This window comes from Pteropus medius, unplaced genomic scaffold, assembly GCF_902729225.1.
Source record: "Pteropus medius unplaced genomic scaffold, Ma_sr-lr_union100, whole genome shotgun sequence".
NCBI lineage: Eukaryota > Metazoa > Chordata > Mammalia > Chiroptera > Pteropodidae > Pteropus > Pteropus medius.
In genome coordinates, this window is record NW_024349804.1 from 6,782,432 (window position 1) to 6,799,493 (window position 17,062).

At 43.9% G+C, this 17,062-nt stretch overlaps 1 protein-coding gene across 10 annotated transcripts in view; it reads left to right on the forward strand.

The window, feature by feature from the left end:
- LDB2 (LIM domain binding 2) overlaps positions 1–9,219 on the forward strand; it is a 335,132-nt gene extending 325,913 nt beyond the window's left edge. Inside the window, exons 7-9 of one of the 10 annotated variants that reach the window (XM_039838129.1) lie at positions 1,356–1,507; positions 4,078–4,220; positions 7,177–7,403. In XM_039838129.1, the coding sequence (XP_039694063.1) occupies positions 1,356–1,507; positions 4,078–4,182 (257 nt within the window). In that variant the 3' untranslated portion in view covers positions 4,183–4,220; positions 7,177–7,403. Of the gene's footprint in view, positions 1–1,355; positions 1,508–4,077; positions 4,221–6,918 lie in introns of all 10 variants that reach the window. The other 9 variants (XM_039838130.1, XM_039838132.1, XM_039838131.1 and 6 more) reach the window with 9 other exon arrangements.
- Positions 9,220–17,062: the final 7,843 nt, after the last annotated feature.

Here is a 17,062-nt window from a genome sequence, read left to right on the forward strand (position 1 = left end):
CTTCTCCAGCCCCCTTTGTTTCCATAATCTTCAGAATAAGCAGCCATAACTCTCTATGGGTAGAGATGTTGGGACCTTTGATGAAAGTCTTTGAACATACTAGACAAAATGTTTGTGAAAGAAAGACATAATCCTCTTCTTCTTCATCAAAAGTCAAGAGATAACTTGAACTAAGTGGTCTTTGAAATGAGCCTTCAAAGAAGTCCTCCGCATTTTCCATCAGAAGCAGAAGAGGTGTTTAAAGAAAACCCTACGAGGCCCTCTCACTTAGTCCGTTGTGGCCCTGGCTTACCTTCACTCCATCAGAGTTGGATCTAGAACAGGGTTAACAAAAAGGATGCTTTTATCTGCCATTTCCTATTTATTTAATAACTGCCTGGAAAAGGCTTCTAAAGATTTCTCATTATAGAACAAAGATTATAATATTACTTAAGAATAACTATAAAGTAGTTACCACAGAAAACATTAAAATGGAAAACATTAAGATATGAAAACCTTGAGTATTGCTCAATGCATAATAGGTAAATGATATTCCTCTTAACACACATTACCACATTTTCCCTATATTTCCATTAAGATGCTACTCATCCTTCAGGTGGAAAATATTTGTCTCTATTTCTAAACAGGCTTTTCTTGAAAAGGTCTAATTTTCCTTCATTAATATGCTGGCTGTAGCAGACTAAGTCATGTCTTACTCAGGAATTTTGAAGTTAGTAGCATTTTTTAACTATCGAGTTTCAAACCGTGGAACTTAGGAACCATACTAAGCTTGAGATTCCCTATGTTCCATATTCACGGGGCACAGAACTGGCACTTCCTCTTCCTTTTACTTGATCATTTCAAGGTATAATAGAGCTGAGCTGCAATGTGACACTTAGCCAATAGCTGCTGCTGTTACCCACTGGCTTACTAATTTAACTAAGTTTATACTTTCTCTCACACCGTGGAGGCCCCCCAGGAATCCCCGAGTCCTCCTTCTGTCATAAAGAAAAGGTAAACCAGAGAAAAAAGTCCCCCCAAATTTTGTAATGCTAACAACCTTTTAACTTCAACTATGAGTGGTATTTGTAACTCACCCCTAAAAGTATATTAATAGATTATAGACATATGTATGGAATTAGAAAGAACAATTAAATACAAATCATTTTATCTAGATACAGAAGAAAAGAGTTGCACACATCCAGTGCTGAAAGTAAACCAATAGTTTTCTCCCTTTATTTTTCGTAAAGTTAAAAGAAATGGGGGGAAAAAATGTAGTCTACTCTTTTTTATCCATCAAAACGGCTTCATTGGAGGAGGGTGGGTATCCGACGGTCGCCCCAGAACCGATCCTCCATCCATTTGTCATATTGCAGCAGAACCCACAAGGCAACCTACAACTAAGAGGAGAAAAAGGAAAAACTCCACGAGCAGCACCTCCAACAGCAGCGCGGGGACCAACGCGAACAGCACCGGAAGCAAGAAGAAGACCCCGGCCGCAAACCTGAGTCTGTCCAGTCAGGTACCTGTAAGTCTCACTTTCCTTTTAGGCCTGAAATCCTGCCTTTGCCTGACTTTTCATTGGGGGCGGAGGGAGGGGGGGTGTTAAAGTCTCTTTAGTTGCAAATACATTCTGGGGCAGGCCAGAGTGGGGGAGGGGAACGCAGGGACGGGGTAGGGATGGGAGGGAGGAACTCTGCCATGGAAACCTTCCCCTGCCAACTGGGAATCAGAAAGGAATATTAAGAGTCTGTGTTGCAACGGGACCTGAATTAAAAAAGCCGTCAGAGTCACAGACAGGAGATATGTCACTTAGGGTTTAATTAAAATATCACTTAGCGGCGTGCCTGGTGGCATATAAAGGGCTCTCGGCACCATCGCCGGAGACCCTGTGCTCCCCTGGAAACCAGCTCCTGGCGCTCGGGCTCCTCAGTGTAATTGGACTGGGCCTTCCCGACGTGGGCGCCCCCTCTTACGCCAGGACACTGGTAATTAACTCGCAGCCACTACAAGTGCAGCTCAGTGGGTCTCACTTTACCCGTTTCACTAGCTCTGGGGGGGTGGCCAGCCCCTGGTTTGGTCTCCACTCTACCGGCCTCTGGACCTCTTTCTTCTATTTCCGGGTCATGACCAAGGAAATGAGGACCAAGGAAATGAGCTCCATGGAAGGGCGCTTCTTTGAACTCCCAAGCTGACAGCTGAGGGGTGTCCCCAAAGAGTGTAAACTGCAGGAACTTCCTTCATCGCCTATTATTTCTTCCCTAATGCTGTCCCTTCTGCCTAATTCCTTCCTAATCCCTTAGCTCGGTCTGAGACCATTTATCACTTTAAAATGTTCATGTTCCTTTAAGCATTCGTTGTCCCTTCTCTCCCCCTGCCCCTCGATGGCGTGTGCGTCGTCCTCCTCTGCTGCCTTTATCATGTCACCCTCCAGCAGGCATGTGACTGTCGTCTGAATCCCGACACTTTCTTGGTGATTCATGGATATCCTCCAGATACCATGTCTTGGGAAATGTGCCCCGTTTCTTGTTACTCCCCACAACCAATGCAAGTTCACCTTTTCCCTCTTTCTCTCTTTTTTCCCCCCTCTCGGTCTGTTGTCCTCACTCTTCGTGCTCTGATTCTGCTCCGTCTCTCTCCGTGTGAGAGCGGGTCTTTCTTTCATGGGGAGTCTCCTCTTCCAAACGTGTCTTTCTAAGCTGTCCCTCATCCGTTCTTCCTCACTGTCCATTGGTCAGTTCTCTTTGGCTAAAACCAACCCATCGGTACCTGAGAATTACCTGAGCCACTGGGACTGTCCTGTTCTCCATAGACAGAGGGCGAGGTTTTCATTCATTAGCAGGACAGGGTGGAGAGAGTGGCCAGCCTGTGGGGAAGGCACCATTTTATTGTTAAGATCACTAGATATTAAGCGATGTCAGAGTCACCTCTGGTTTTCGAACTGGGCTATCACTCCTAAAGAGTCAGGGGAAAAAATATTAAAGGAGAAAAACAGAGCATTTTTATTAAGGTACCAATAAATTATACCCACTCCTAGCTAAATTGGGAAATGCATAGAGAAAATGGTCTAGTATACATAAATCAACCCCAAAAGTGCACACAAGTAGCCCATTTATTCATCTAATCCTGGAGTTTCAGCAACGACGTTTTTTAGGTTCCTGTAACAAATGAGAGAAGTTCATTCCAGACAATTCTGGAACTGTGACAAAGGTATTGAAAGGCACAGTGGCTGCAAGAATTCAGATCAGTTCAATAAATGTTAGACACCGAGCTCCTACTATTTGCTCCACAGAATACCAGGCACTGGCATTATTAAGATTAAAAAAAAAGAAGAAGAAAAAAAAAAAGCAGGTCCCGTCGGTGAAGAGCTCAGTGTCTAATCGAAGGGTGGCAGAGAGACTTCCTCAGTCTCCTGGTGTCAGCTCACAGGGTGCAGAGTTGAGCAGGATTCAGAGATCTAGGCTGGGTTCGGTGGGCCATCCATTAGTGATGTCTGCCACGGGCGTGGAATAGCAACACACATGTCATGTATTTCGACATGCCTGGCCTAGTCAGAATTATTTCAGTCTTATTTTAAAGAGCACATTGTTCGTTCTGCTCCATTATGCTCCCGTCCTCCCATCTAACAACTGAATCTATGTCGAGAGGGTTTTTAATGAGTCGAGACCCTTTGGACTTTGTGAGAACAAGGCACCATTAGAAAGTGAGAGTAGAATTTCAGCGCTATCCCCACACTGCGCAATTAAAGATGTTTTAATTAAGTAAAACTTACAGATGGTCAAGAGAGGCAGGGAAGGCAACCGGGTTAGGGAAATGTGCAAACTTCTGTGTGTACTTCAGCTGAGTAGATGTTAAATGATAAGCTTTGGCTCGTAGCGACCACATCTTTTAACCGTGTCTACTGAATTACCAGCGTGACTTTACTGTTTAAATAGAAATGCGATCTAAAGGCGTGGCTGCCTCGTCCAATGGCATAAGCAAGTTCGGCATGCCGCCACGCCCCCTACGGTGGTCCGCGTGGCCGCCGTGGCAGCAGTGGGTGTGTCTGGCGAGGACTAGGGTTTAATCCTTGGATTCTGCTTCTCACTCCATGAGCAGGGGCTAGGAGCGACCCCGAACTGCAGCCTCAACCCTGGGAGGGATGGAGACCTGTGTCATTCAACAGCAGTGACCCCTTCTGGCCAATTTAAGGAGAAGCATTGAAGGGCCCTGAAAGGAGTCACTTCCAGTCCTCCTCAGAGGTTGGTGGTCCTTGCACGGGGGTTGATTAGTGAGAAGGTGTGACATGGGCAAGAGCTGGTGGCACCTCCAGGCCTCCGGCGAGGAGCAGAGGTCCGCCTCGCGGGGAGCTGAGGGCAGATGGGCTACCCTCAGATGGACCAGTATTGTCTCTTGTGGGACACCCAGGGAGCAGAGATGGGAAGGAAATGAACTCTTGCTACCAGCGTTGAATGTTGGGGGGAGGGTGAAAGATGTGGGGGTGGGGAAAATGATGCCAACATCCCCTAGTCAGAGGCAGCCCAGAATGTGCATTATGCCTCCATTCACTTAGTGTGAGGATAACCAGTCTCGACCGCCTGAGCAGAGAACCACTACCCCAGTCTGGAGATTTAGAAAAACCAGGGCAAGGCGTGTGCGTCATGTCGTAAGTGACCTCAGTATTTATGTGCAGATGACATCCTTAGCACACATGTCTTTTATAGCTTGCCATCCATTAATCACACAGGGCACAAGTGTGTGCACACACGTACATGTATGATTACGTATCTGGCTAAGAGTATTTTTTATAATCAGCAAGGCAAATGTGTCATCTCTCTGAAATTTAGAATGCTTAAGAATATCTATGCCTGGCCACCTTCTCCGGCTGTTCCTGGAACAAAGATCCACCAAACGTGTGACAAGTTTATATCAGCCCCATTCGAAGGGATTCAAATCACAGTTTTCATAGTATTTTTTCTCAAATGATTGTTATTTTCTGATACAATGAGGACATCTAGAAGTGTTGGGAACTTTTTTCCTAATATCACACTTAAGTTGGCTTCTTATTTTTCAACTCTTTTTCCAAATTATACTTGTCTCCTCACATTTTCTCCATCTCTCTCAGCAACCGCAGACTCACACTACTAATGCTCACCCACGCGGTTGGTTCTAACGTCCTTCTCCTGCCCGGTGACCCCTGACGCATGCGTTTTTCCAAGCCCTTCAGAGTGTGCTGCACATAGGTCATGAAATCAGATTAACCCTCATGCCGTTCTCTGCCCAGTCTTGGCTTATTCTTTCCATCGACCTTTGTTTCTGATCATAAGCTCAGTCTCCTAATTGCCTGTAACTAAGTGGCACCTGTTTATCCTGAATACCCGCAGCGGGTCATGTGGCAGCTGCCCTGGCTAACCCAGATGACGTTCCCGCCTCTGTGGAGGCCACTCTCCATCTAAATCCTGTCGTCATTCTTGCCGGTCACAGTCTGTGTCTTTTGCCTCTCACCTCATGAGCCTCCTTATATGTCGGTGTCATGTCTGGCTCTTTGTTGCATAAAAAATATGTTCTTGGAAGCACACAGCTTCTTGACCTGCCAGTACCTATATTGCTGGGTGTATCCAGTTCATATTTTAGGCATTTACTTCATCTGGGACATTTCTCTTTAAAATCACTTTTATCAGATCGTGACAGTGATTAGCCAGAAAACATAGTTTGAAAACCTATTGATTATCTCCCCATAATTCTAGGGGAATCAATCATTCAATTAAATGAGATTTTCCATTCTAAAATAAAACAAGTGATAAGGGATTTGTTCAATTGGCACCTTGAAAATTCTAGAAGGGACGTGGAGCACCCACTGGCCCTTCTCCTGACCAGATGCTGTTCCAGGAAAGCCTTCTCTTGCTCCAGTGAAGAGAAGTTTTGCCCAGTTGTCAAAGCGTTTCATCGAATTAGCCTCTTTCTCAGGCAACGTGCCCTCACGTCCCCAAAAGCATCCGGCCCAGTTCCGTTTTTCCCGGCCTCGCCGAGGCTGAGAGCAGCTGGACGCTCTCCTGAGGTCACTGAACTTTTAGGTAGACCATTGCTCAGTGCCTGCCCAGCAGTGTCCACGTGACAGGCATCCTGTCCCATGCCCAGGTCACCCACCAACTCCATATGGTACCCTATGAACAAAGAGCCTGGAGCTGTGCCCTGTGTATGCCTCTTTCTCCCCTGTCCCCGTGCCTGTCCAGTGGTGGCCTCCACAATGCTCCCAGCTACAGTAGGTGGCTTCCTTGTTTGCATGGAAGGACAATTTGTACTTAAAGGAGTAATTAGATGGATTCTTCTTGCACGCTTCCATTTCTGATGACTACCGGCTTCATCAGTGTAATTATAATTAGTGCACTTCATCTTCCTTTTATGGCACCAGCTGGACAGACTGGTTCTCTTTACTGTCCAGATTGGTGGCAGGGTTGCCTGTGTGGGGATAGGTGACAGGCACCATGAAATAACAGATGGTAAATTCAGGGCTTGTTGGCAATCAGCAGGTTTTTGCTAATGACTTAATTAGCTATGCAAATTGTCAAATCAGTGTGAACATTGTTTTTATCGAAAACTTTACCTAAATTAATTACCATAATTAAGTAGCAGAATGTCAAGGATATTGGCTGCATAAAAAGGGCCTGGCTGAGTAGAGAAAAGAGAGATTCTGTCTTCGATTAAAACGCATAGCATCCTCGGGACAGAGAAGATGCCATTGGAAAGGGGTCGCGTGAATGTCGCACAACGGCGTCTTGCCCGAGTTTGCCACCAGTCCCCCAAGCCGTTCAGAGGCCCTAAGTGAAAGTGGCGGATTTTCGGAGGTCTCGAAAAGCGCCCAGCAGAAGGTCCCACAGCCCTCCCAAAAGTCCCCCATGTCGGCACGTCAAAAGCGTGGATTTTTTTAATTTTGAAAAATCCATTTTTTTATTTCTGCAGATTGCTAGCATTGCTCGTTCTCCGGTGTCAGGCTGCGCACTCAGGACATAAACTCGCGTGGTTGTTACACGTCAGGAGGCGATGTTTATTTCCTGTAGAAATCGCATATGCATCTCGGCCCCCGACACTGAGACTTGGCCCCGGTGTACAGTACACGAGTGTGTCTGTCCTAGATCCCCTGGCTCCTCCCGCTAGTGTGTTAAGCTGAGCTTCTCTCTCCCAAGGTTTCCCTGTAATAATGTCAGCTGCTGTTCACAGGATGTGATGGTGGTAGGAGAGCCAACTCTGATGGGAGGTGAGTTTGGGGACGAGGACGAAAGGCTAATCACTAGATTAGAAAACACGCAATATGATGCGGCCAACGGCATGGACGACGAGGAAGACTTCAACAATTCACCCGCCCTGGGGAACAGCAGCCCGTGGAACAGTAAACCTCCTGCCACTCAAGAGACCAAATCAGAAAACCCCCCGCCCCAGGCTTCCCAGTGAGATTGACCAGCACCAGAATCCACTGTCAGTAGGTCCGAGGGTCACATCCAGATCCTTACTTACAGGAGAGGAAGGAGGAGACATAAAAACTTTTCCACGCAAATACCTATTTCTAAACAACAATCATCTGAGTTTCTTTCGTTTTTTTGTTTTGTTTTGTTTTTTGTTTTTTGTTTTGTTTTTTTTTTTCAATTGAGAGGATCATTCTAAATAAACTTCCATGACCCTTCCCCGGAGGACTTCACAGGTAACACAGATACTGGCACTGATGGTTTTATTAAAACGAGATTACACGCTAGCGCTTCTCCTGGCACGGTGTTAACCGCGTGTTTATGCATTTCCCTTCCCCACCCCCCCGCATCAGACGAAGGCCATGTTGTCAGTAAGCCCTCCGTGCTCAGGATCTCATTATGTGCCGAACCCAACGACAGACGACTTTTTAATATTGTAAAATATTTTCTGCTTTTTGACGTGCATCTGAGAGTTTCTTGTTTCAGTAAAAAAAGAAAAGAAAAAAAAATCAGCTTTTGGAAAGTAATTTAAATGTACCTTTTTCTCCCCCCTTCACTTTTTCTTTCATTGGGTAACAGCTAAGAGGGCCCAGCAGGGTCATTTATGGGTGACCTAATGCCAATTGGATCTCCAACCCGAGTCAGTTCACTTGAGCCTGAGCGCTGAAACAAGAAATGTCTTTTTGTCATCAGAGACACCAAGGCAGATCTTTGTGTTAAGAAAGACACTTGGCCCCTTGAGAATTTACGCGTTTATGAAATTGCTGTTGATCCAAATATTTTCAAGCCATGTAATCCATTACTTTTGTGGGCAGTTTAATAAATCTGAAACTCTTTTGTGTTTTTTATTGTATCTGAGTTGACCGTTGTTTCTTTTCATCGTATTTTTCTTGTATAATATTTTGTAAAGCCCTTACCTAGTTCTTTAACGGGATTTTTCTTTTGGGGCAATACCAGTGTATTTATGTGAAACTTTATAAGAGAACTAATTTTTCCATTTGCATATTAATATGTTCCTCTACACATGTAAAGACACAGTGGCTCCGTGTGTTATATAACAGCTGTATTTTATGTATGCTTTACTGATAAGTGTGCCAATAATAAACTGTGTTAACTACCAAAGCCGTGAGTCTGGCTATTTCTGAGCACAGGCAGAGAAATCTGCCCACAGTTAGGAGAAGTGTTGAACTTGAATTTATCGGCCAGGCTCCAAATGGAGTGGACTTGTAGAACCCGTGCCATCTTTTATAAAGTGTGCTTTCTGTCCCCACTCACTGCACTTGACCTGGGCAGACACAGTAGCGCCTTCCCTCTGTGGGTCGCTGTGCTGGCCGAGGATGCAACAATGAGAAAGGAAGAACTGGGGCTGGCCAAATGGAAGAGCGGTGGCTCCCACTTGCCAAATGCTCACTTTGCCCCAAACAACAGCATTTCAGCTAATTCTCACAACTCCACAAAGTAGCATTAATATCCCCTTTTTCATAAGCAATGCCTCATTGCTTGTTTTTTTTCTTAAAGATTTGCTATACAGGCAGTATGGAACATTCACTTGAGGACTTCTTTTGTTTAAAGAACTTTCCTAATAATTTTCCGCTTTTATCAATGAAGAGGATGGGACAGGAAATCCGTTGGCAGTTATTGAGCGTGTATGAAGTGCCAGGTAATTTTAACTTCTCTGGAAAGAGAGGTTTGAAAAGGAGAAGTGGAGGGAGGGCATCCGTCTTAATTTGAGATTCCTAGAAGCAGAGCCTGAGACCAGAATTCTGGGACACAAGGTTCATTGAGGAAGTGTTCTAAAGGGGATAAAAGAAAAAAAAAAAACCTTCTTAAGGGAGTGGAAAGAGCAAGATAGAGAGGTGGGGAGGAGCCTAGAAAAGCTGTGAACTCAGGCAGTCTACTTCCTGGGCCTGGTGCCTGCGGGGAGAGCTCAGAGCACAGAGCTCACTGCAGAGTTATCCCCTCCTAAGCCAGGCCACCAGACTCTCGTGCACCTGCACCAGTCAGACGTGGGGTGGGGCTTTCCCCTCAGCGTGCAGGGAAGTGTAACCTTCAGAACAACATGGATCCCATCGGCCAACGACACTTTTGCAGAGAGGAAGCCAACCAGAAGGCATGGGTGTGCTGGTCTCAGAAAGGGCGTCTGGGCAAAAAATACCTCGTTAAGTGACTTGCCCCATCTCATAGCTCGTGGGGGACAGTTGGGATTTTAATTTGGACCTCCCTTGACTACAAAGGCTGGGTCTTTCTAGAACATCACACTGCTTCCCTAGAAGATTAACATTTTGAGGAAAATGTGCAGAACAATAGCAACAGGGCCAAAGGAAATACAGGCAAACAGCTACTTATAGCTTCTCCACTGCTAAGAGAATTTCCAGTTCATCCTTAAGCCCACCTCATCATTTTAGGTTTCCTTTTATTGATTCTTTAAAATCACCAATATGCAGTCATTACAGATGATGTGCAGGACAATTTCTTTGACAATTGTCCCAGCTATCTATCATTGCACTGCAAACCAACCCCTAACTTAGAGACTCAAGCGGACAATTTATTATTATTATCAGTCACTATTCTAGGAGCTCACTGGCTTCTGATGGTCTGCTCTTAGAGTCCCAGATGCTGGCTGGGGCTGGAGTCATCAGAGGCATGATGGGGCCGGACATCCAAGGTGGTGTACTCACATGGCTGGCTATTGAGTAGGAGCTTAGCCAGGGCTGCTGATGGAGTGCCTTCCCGTAGCCTTTCCACGGGCTTCTCACAGAATGAAAGCTGGGTTCTGAGAGGGAGTGTTCCAAAAACCAGCACCCCAAGAGGAGAAACATAAGTCACCAATGCCTAGAACTGAAGCAACATCACCTCTTCTCTATGCTATTCATCCAAGCAGCCCACATCCAAGGCCTGAAAACATAGCCTCCACTCCTTGATGGACAAATGGCGTCTGCCTACAGCGAAGGGAGGAATTGATGGCAGCCATCTTTGGGAGCAAACATCTACAATATCCAACGCAGTTCACATCCTGGTCCTCACATAGCTTACAGTTGTATCTTTGGCCCCTCCCCACGCGTACCTGATTTATCACCTACCTAGACTCCTCCCAATCTCCTTGAATACACCAAGTGCTCATGTCACAAGTGTCTTTGCATATGTTTTCCCCTCTTAAAATGCCATCCCCGACCTCCTTACATAACCAAAGCTATTCATCTTTAACGGCCCAGCTTGATTCTGGGGTCCTCTGAGATGCCTCCCCAGCTCGGCTCAGAGTCTAGCGTTCTTTGTGGGGCCCAAGAGCCTTTGGCTCTTGCTTCTACCTTCGCGCTTTCCTTATCAGCTTTCGTTGTCGTTGCTGAATACCCCTCACTGTCTCACTACACTTTTCTCGGTTCGAGAAGCCTTCATATCTAAACTCTGTCACACAGTGGAATATATGCAGTTAAAAATTCCCAAACAAGAAATCATAAAACCACTGTTTACCATTTAGCCTATAATTCTATGGCACAACATAGGGTGACATTTATCCCCATAGGTAAATAAAGAGTGATGGATGTAAAGATGGATATATTCAAGTTTCTCAGAGGTCAAATCAGCATGAAAACAAATATTTTATAAGGCATTGGCCTAAACCTGACTTCTATTATAAAAACCCCATGAGATTTGTTAAGCCTAAGGGCAAGGGTTTATTAAGTACACACTATGTGTCATTCACCTGCTGGGTGCTTTACCTGAGTGGTCTCGAACTGGGAAACAAAGAGTGATGTGTGAGTTGAGTTTTGCTTTGTGGTGCTCTCCAAATCTCAAGCGCCGATGACAACAAACATTTTATTTTTCTCATTCATGGGATCGTGTGTCACCTGGGGTAACTCTGCTTCAAGTCTTCTCCTTGGGTCTCTTTCTGAAGCAGTGGCTCCCCAGGACATAAGTGAAAGATGATAGGCCAAATCACGCGTGTGTGCGCGCACACACACTCACACACACATCTACTCATGCTGCATGCATGGGCCAAGCAAGTCACAAATCAAGCCCAGCGTCAGTAAAGTGGGAAATACACACTGCCTCCTGCAAAATCACACGGCAAAGGGTATGAATAAACAACTGTGAATCCAGCCTACCGCTGGTGGCCTACACGGCGCTGCCTGAATAACTTTTAATTATTTGCCAACATTTAAAAACAGGAATGTCCTATGAAAATTAAAATTTCCTGCTTCTCTTAACAAATTGTATCGAACAACAATAGACTCGCATTTCTAAACCCCTGAATGTAACAGCTGGCTGGCACCGAGTCATAAGTACCCGGCTTAGATGTTCTCCAGCTTGTCACACTCAACCCATTGCATTCACTCACTTCACCTACCTGGCTTCATCGGCTACTGTATCCATCATATCCTCGCTACTCCTTAAAACTGCATTTGGAAGTTGGAATTATAGACCCCATTTTACAGGTGTGAAGACTGATACTCAAACAGATTAATTAACACCATTCGTCACATAGCTAATAAATGGCAAAGTGGGCTTTGCACCTGGATCCTCAGGGCCAAAGCCTGTTCTTGCGCTAAATCATGTTGGTTTAATAGGAGTCACGACAGTGATGACCCTCTATGGGTCGGGTTAGAAGCGTGGCAAGCACGATCACATTGAATCTTGGCAATATCCCAGCGGGCAAAGGAAGGTTATTCTGCCCCACTTTGCAGGTGAGACTGAGAACAGTTAAGCAGCTTTCCCAAGGTCACAGAGCGCATGAATGGCAGCATCATGTCACCTTGACTCTGAACCAACCGCTTTATCAGACTTACCGTCAGGGGCATAGTCTGCAGGTTGGGTGCCTGGAGGTGTTCTCTGACGTGGGAGAGGGTTCTGGCATTTACCCTTCTGCCATTCACTATGTATTTTCAGGGGCTGTCAAAGAGTATGTCAGAGATCAAGACGCGCCACGTACCTGGTCATGGAACAAAGCAGGGAATCCCCCGCTAGGACCTTGAACTCTCAAGGGCCTCTGACAAGGGATTTCTAAATAAGTGGCCCAGTCCTTGTGGGAAATTCATTCTCTCTCCACCTCTCTTCACCCCTGTGGTGAACATTTAATGCAGAAGGATAACGCAACCCACACTCAGATGACACGAAGAGGGATGGAGTGAGAACAAGGCCAATACGATTTCCAATTCCCTAAAGCAAGATTAGCAGGATCCTTGAGAAATTCATTTTATATACGCCCTCTGGCTTCCATAAAAAACAATTACTAGGCTTTTTTTTTTCTTTCTGATTGTTAAATTTTAGATCATTGTAGATCATTTGAACAAATAAGAATAAGAAGAAAAAGAATCCCCTACCCTGATATAACCTTTGCTGATATTGTGACATATATCCCTCCAGAATTTTCTTCTTGGCTCACAGATATTACAATGTTGGTGACACACAGACTAGACAATTACATATCCTGCCCTTTTCATATAATATTGTATTACGAGCCACCTCATTAACTATTAAAAACATGATTTTAATTTCCACATAACGATCCACTAATGGAATATACCATTATGTATTAAGCCATTTATTTATGGCTGGTCAACTCCTATTTTTACAACTCAGTAGAATTTCATAAGCATTATTAAGCTGGTTGAAGGTGGATAAGAGTTTGTTAAATCAAAATTCATTTTGGGGCTATTTGTCAGTGCCCAGCATCATGCTGAGCATTATAAAGGATTTCTGTACCTAGTCCCACCCTCAAGGTGCTTCCAGTTCGCTTAGGAAAGACAAGTGCATACGATGCTATCCAAGCATATAAGGTTAAATATCCTCAAAGTATCAATGAAGCATAGGGAAGAAAAGCTCCAGGAGTCTAAAGAGATGGAACTCACAGTCACTGGATGCTGCCGTGTCGTACTTTGCATCTCATTTAGTCTTCATCACAACCAGATGAGGCAGGTGTTTGGTGCTCGAAGCTCAGAGAGGTTGGATAACACGCCCAGGGTCACACAGATAAAAAATTGCAAGTCCAAACGTGAATCAGCATGTGACTCCAAAGCCTGTCTTTTCTCTGGTAAGCCACAGGAGATCCCTGGGGAAATAGCCAATGCTGTCATTGAGTGTGAGCAGGAGTGACTTCGGAACAGAGCAGAGGAGGTGAGTATGGATGCACGTGTGCGCACCTGGGGGGCAGGTAGCTTCTCGGAATTTGCCTCTGGTCTTACCTCCTTCTAGCCATCACTAGTGTCAAGATGGTGTCTCTGATCAATGGGAATATTGAAAAGTTTGAGTCTTGAACAAAACCTAGCGCATTGGCACTGTTGGTGTTTACATAAAGGTATTTTTGCACTTGAAGCGTTGAGCTGGAAAAGACACTGAAAGGTTATTAAAACTATAAATTGAGGGGACCGGGGAAGCAATCTCTAGGCCCCGCCCAGCCCTGTTTCCCCGCGCCCGCCCCCACCTCGATTTCTATTCATTCCAGAATTTCACCAACCTGGACAAAAAAAAAAAAACATTTCTCATTTGCCTTCAAAGAATCTCCGGAAAATATTTATTTCTGAGTTAACCTGTTCCGGAGGAAGTTCTTTGTATGTCTTTCAGAGCTGACATGCTGTGTCTTGAGTTCCTTTTCAATAATGTAATTCTCTCCCTTTTAATTCTTAACTTGTTAAGAGCAGTTATTTACTCTTTGAGGAGTTTGCAAATCCTCCTATCATGGTCTAATGAACGTGTTCATGCTTTAAGGGAAATCTGCAAAAATTAACCAATGGGTGTGAAATTAACTCCTGTGGCCGAGCTGGAGTCTATTGTCACAAAAATGAAAACTCATATTTTGTAGAAAGGGGGCATTTTGGAGAACCTGGGCACTCTCTAAGAGAGCAAACACATTTTGTGTCCTCTGCCAGTTCTGACTGATAGTGGCAGCTTGAGACTCTGTGTTGGGAAATCCTCTGAGGAGCAGCTCACTGGGAGAGGAGAAAGGTGCGGAACATCCGCAGTGCCTGCCACACAAAGGAGCAGAGGCGGGGACTCAGCGTGGTGGTGACCATCTCTACCCTAAATCACCAGCGTTGCAGAGGCAGAGGCCTATGGGATTCATTGCAATTGTTTCTACACAAGAGAGTGACTAACTCCATTTTCCTGAGACTGCCCCACTGTTAACACTGAACATCCCTCAGCCTGGCAAACCTCTCAGTCTCAGGCCAACCTGCCCATACCTGTAGCAAAGCAGACTGACCCAGAATCACGACAGCTACTAATTATCTTTTGCATTCCAGGGAATTTGCACAAATTGTGTACGCACCTTGGGGGGAGGTGTTAATAACATCATTTTGCAGGTCGGGAGACTGAGGCAAAGAACTGCTGAGACACTCGAGGACCTCCAGCTAATACGCAACAGAGCTAAGATCCAATCCTACGTGTGACCGGCTACACAGCCTGTGCTCTCTTTGCTACGCCCATGGCTTTGAACTTTTATCCAAGTGCCACATGTAAAGTTGAGGAGCAATCAAGCAGCAACGACCAGAAGACAGCCATAAATTCCTGGGGAACCAGAGTCCTGGCTGTGCAAGCCAGGTACACACCTGCCTCTCACATCAGAACTGCACTGGCTCAATCACGCTAAAGGCTGAAAAAGCCACCACACGCTATTGGAGTTGGCTGATGAGAAAGTATTCAGGCGGATGACTTCAGGAGCACAACGTGCACACCTAAGGATTATTTCACCTGGCCCAATGAAAACCCCCCTTCCCACAGTAATGGAGGCTAAACCGGCCTGTCTTAACGAGTCCCCTGTGGTTCTGCTCAGGCGAGAGACCGTTAGAAACATCAGTGGCCACTTGGCACTGAGTCCAGATACCGCTGCACAGGCTGGGCATCCTTTGATGGCAATATAATACAAAAATGGTTAACAGAGGTGTGGACAGAATACTCTGAACCACTTCAAAAATTTACGTGTTCTCCTAAATAACTATTGGGTCAAAGGAAAAATGAAATTAACATGTGCTTGCTATTTTGAAATGAAGAAATTGAAAACAATGCTCATAAAACCGAGAGTGGTTGTTTCTGTGCATGAGTGTCTTAATTGGACAACTTTACTGAATGAATTCTTCACTAATTCTACTAGTTTCTCATTTCATTCCCTTAGACTTTGTAAAGTATATAATCACGTCGTTTGTAAATATCGATAACTTTCTTGCAACCATTCCAATATGCACATCTTTTGTTTTCATTTCTGTGCTGAATGCCCTGGCTAAAATTTAAACTATATTAAATAGTGGTGGTGATAACAGGCATTTTTGTGTTACTCCTGGTTTCGATAAAATTGATTCTAGTGTGTTTCTTCATTGAACATGATATTGTAAATTCTATAATATGTAAAAGAAATGATCTAAGATTTTCTAATTTTTTATTTAATCACTGATGGAACTTAAATTTTAGCAAATGCTGTTTTGATAACTAAGGAGATCATCAAATGTGCTATAAATGAGATAAATTTTGTTGACTTATTTCTTAACTTTGCTAGTTAAACTCTACTTGGTCACGGTAAATTATTCTCTTAATATGCTGCTACATTATATTTGCTATTATTTCATTTATGCTGCATACATCTGTGTTCAGAGGAGAACTGGGCTATTGCTTTTCTCCTTTGTTCTATTTTTGTCCTATTATGCTTATGCTATCTGCATAGAATGAGGTTGAAAGTGTCCTGTCTTTTCTAGGTTCTATAATAGTTTACATAGGTTAGATATAACCCTATGACCCCAGAGTGCCTTTGAAAGCACTATTATGAGTTTTCTTCAGACATGTAATTTCATTTCAAATTAATATAAAAATGAATGAATTAACTTATGTTGTTATTTTTTAGTATTTCCTATTTCGTTTTTCTTATTTTCTTATTTAAGTATGCTTTGGGGATTCATTGAGTTGAAGCTTGACTTTTTAATATTCATTCTTTGTTACTTGATAATGATACAATTTGAAACTGAGAACTTTTCTTGATAGTGTTTGAAGATCCATAAAATTTCCATAAGGATGAACAGACCCATCATTACTCTTCCAACTTTTTTATTCAACATTTTAAATTTGCTTACAAATTTTTGCTTACAAATTAAAATGAGACTAAATAGAAATTAAACGAATCAATACAAGTAAAAGAAAATAGTTGGAAAGGTATCGGGCACATAATAAAAATATAATACATTTAGCCATTATTAAAGTTTTTGCTCATCAAATGTGGTGGCACCTTGGTTGCATTGAAGTCCCGCAAGATCTGGTCCTAGAAGGTTTTCATTAAGTGATCAGATCCAGTGTTCATGAAAGCATATGTTTCCATGTGTGATACATGCTGTGTCTATGGCTTTTCATAATGAAGCAGAAAATAATAGGTATCCCTATTAGAAAGAACATAGAATTATTATTTTGCAACAGCTTTACCAAAGTATAATTCACATAGCATACAATTCACTTATTTAAAGTATACAATTCAATATTTTTAATGCACTCACAGAATTGTACAACCATAACTGTAGTCGACTTTAGAATGTTTTTATCACGCCCCTAAAAAATCCGATATCCATTAGTAGTCATTCCCCTTTTCCCCTAACCACCCCACCACCAGCCCTAGGCAACCATCAGTCTATTTTCTATATCTATGGACTTGCCTATTCTGAACATTTCATATAAAT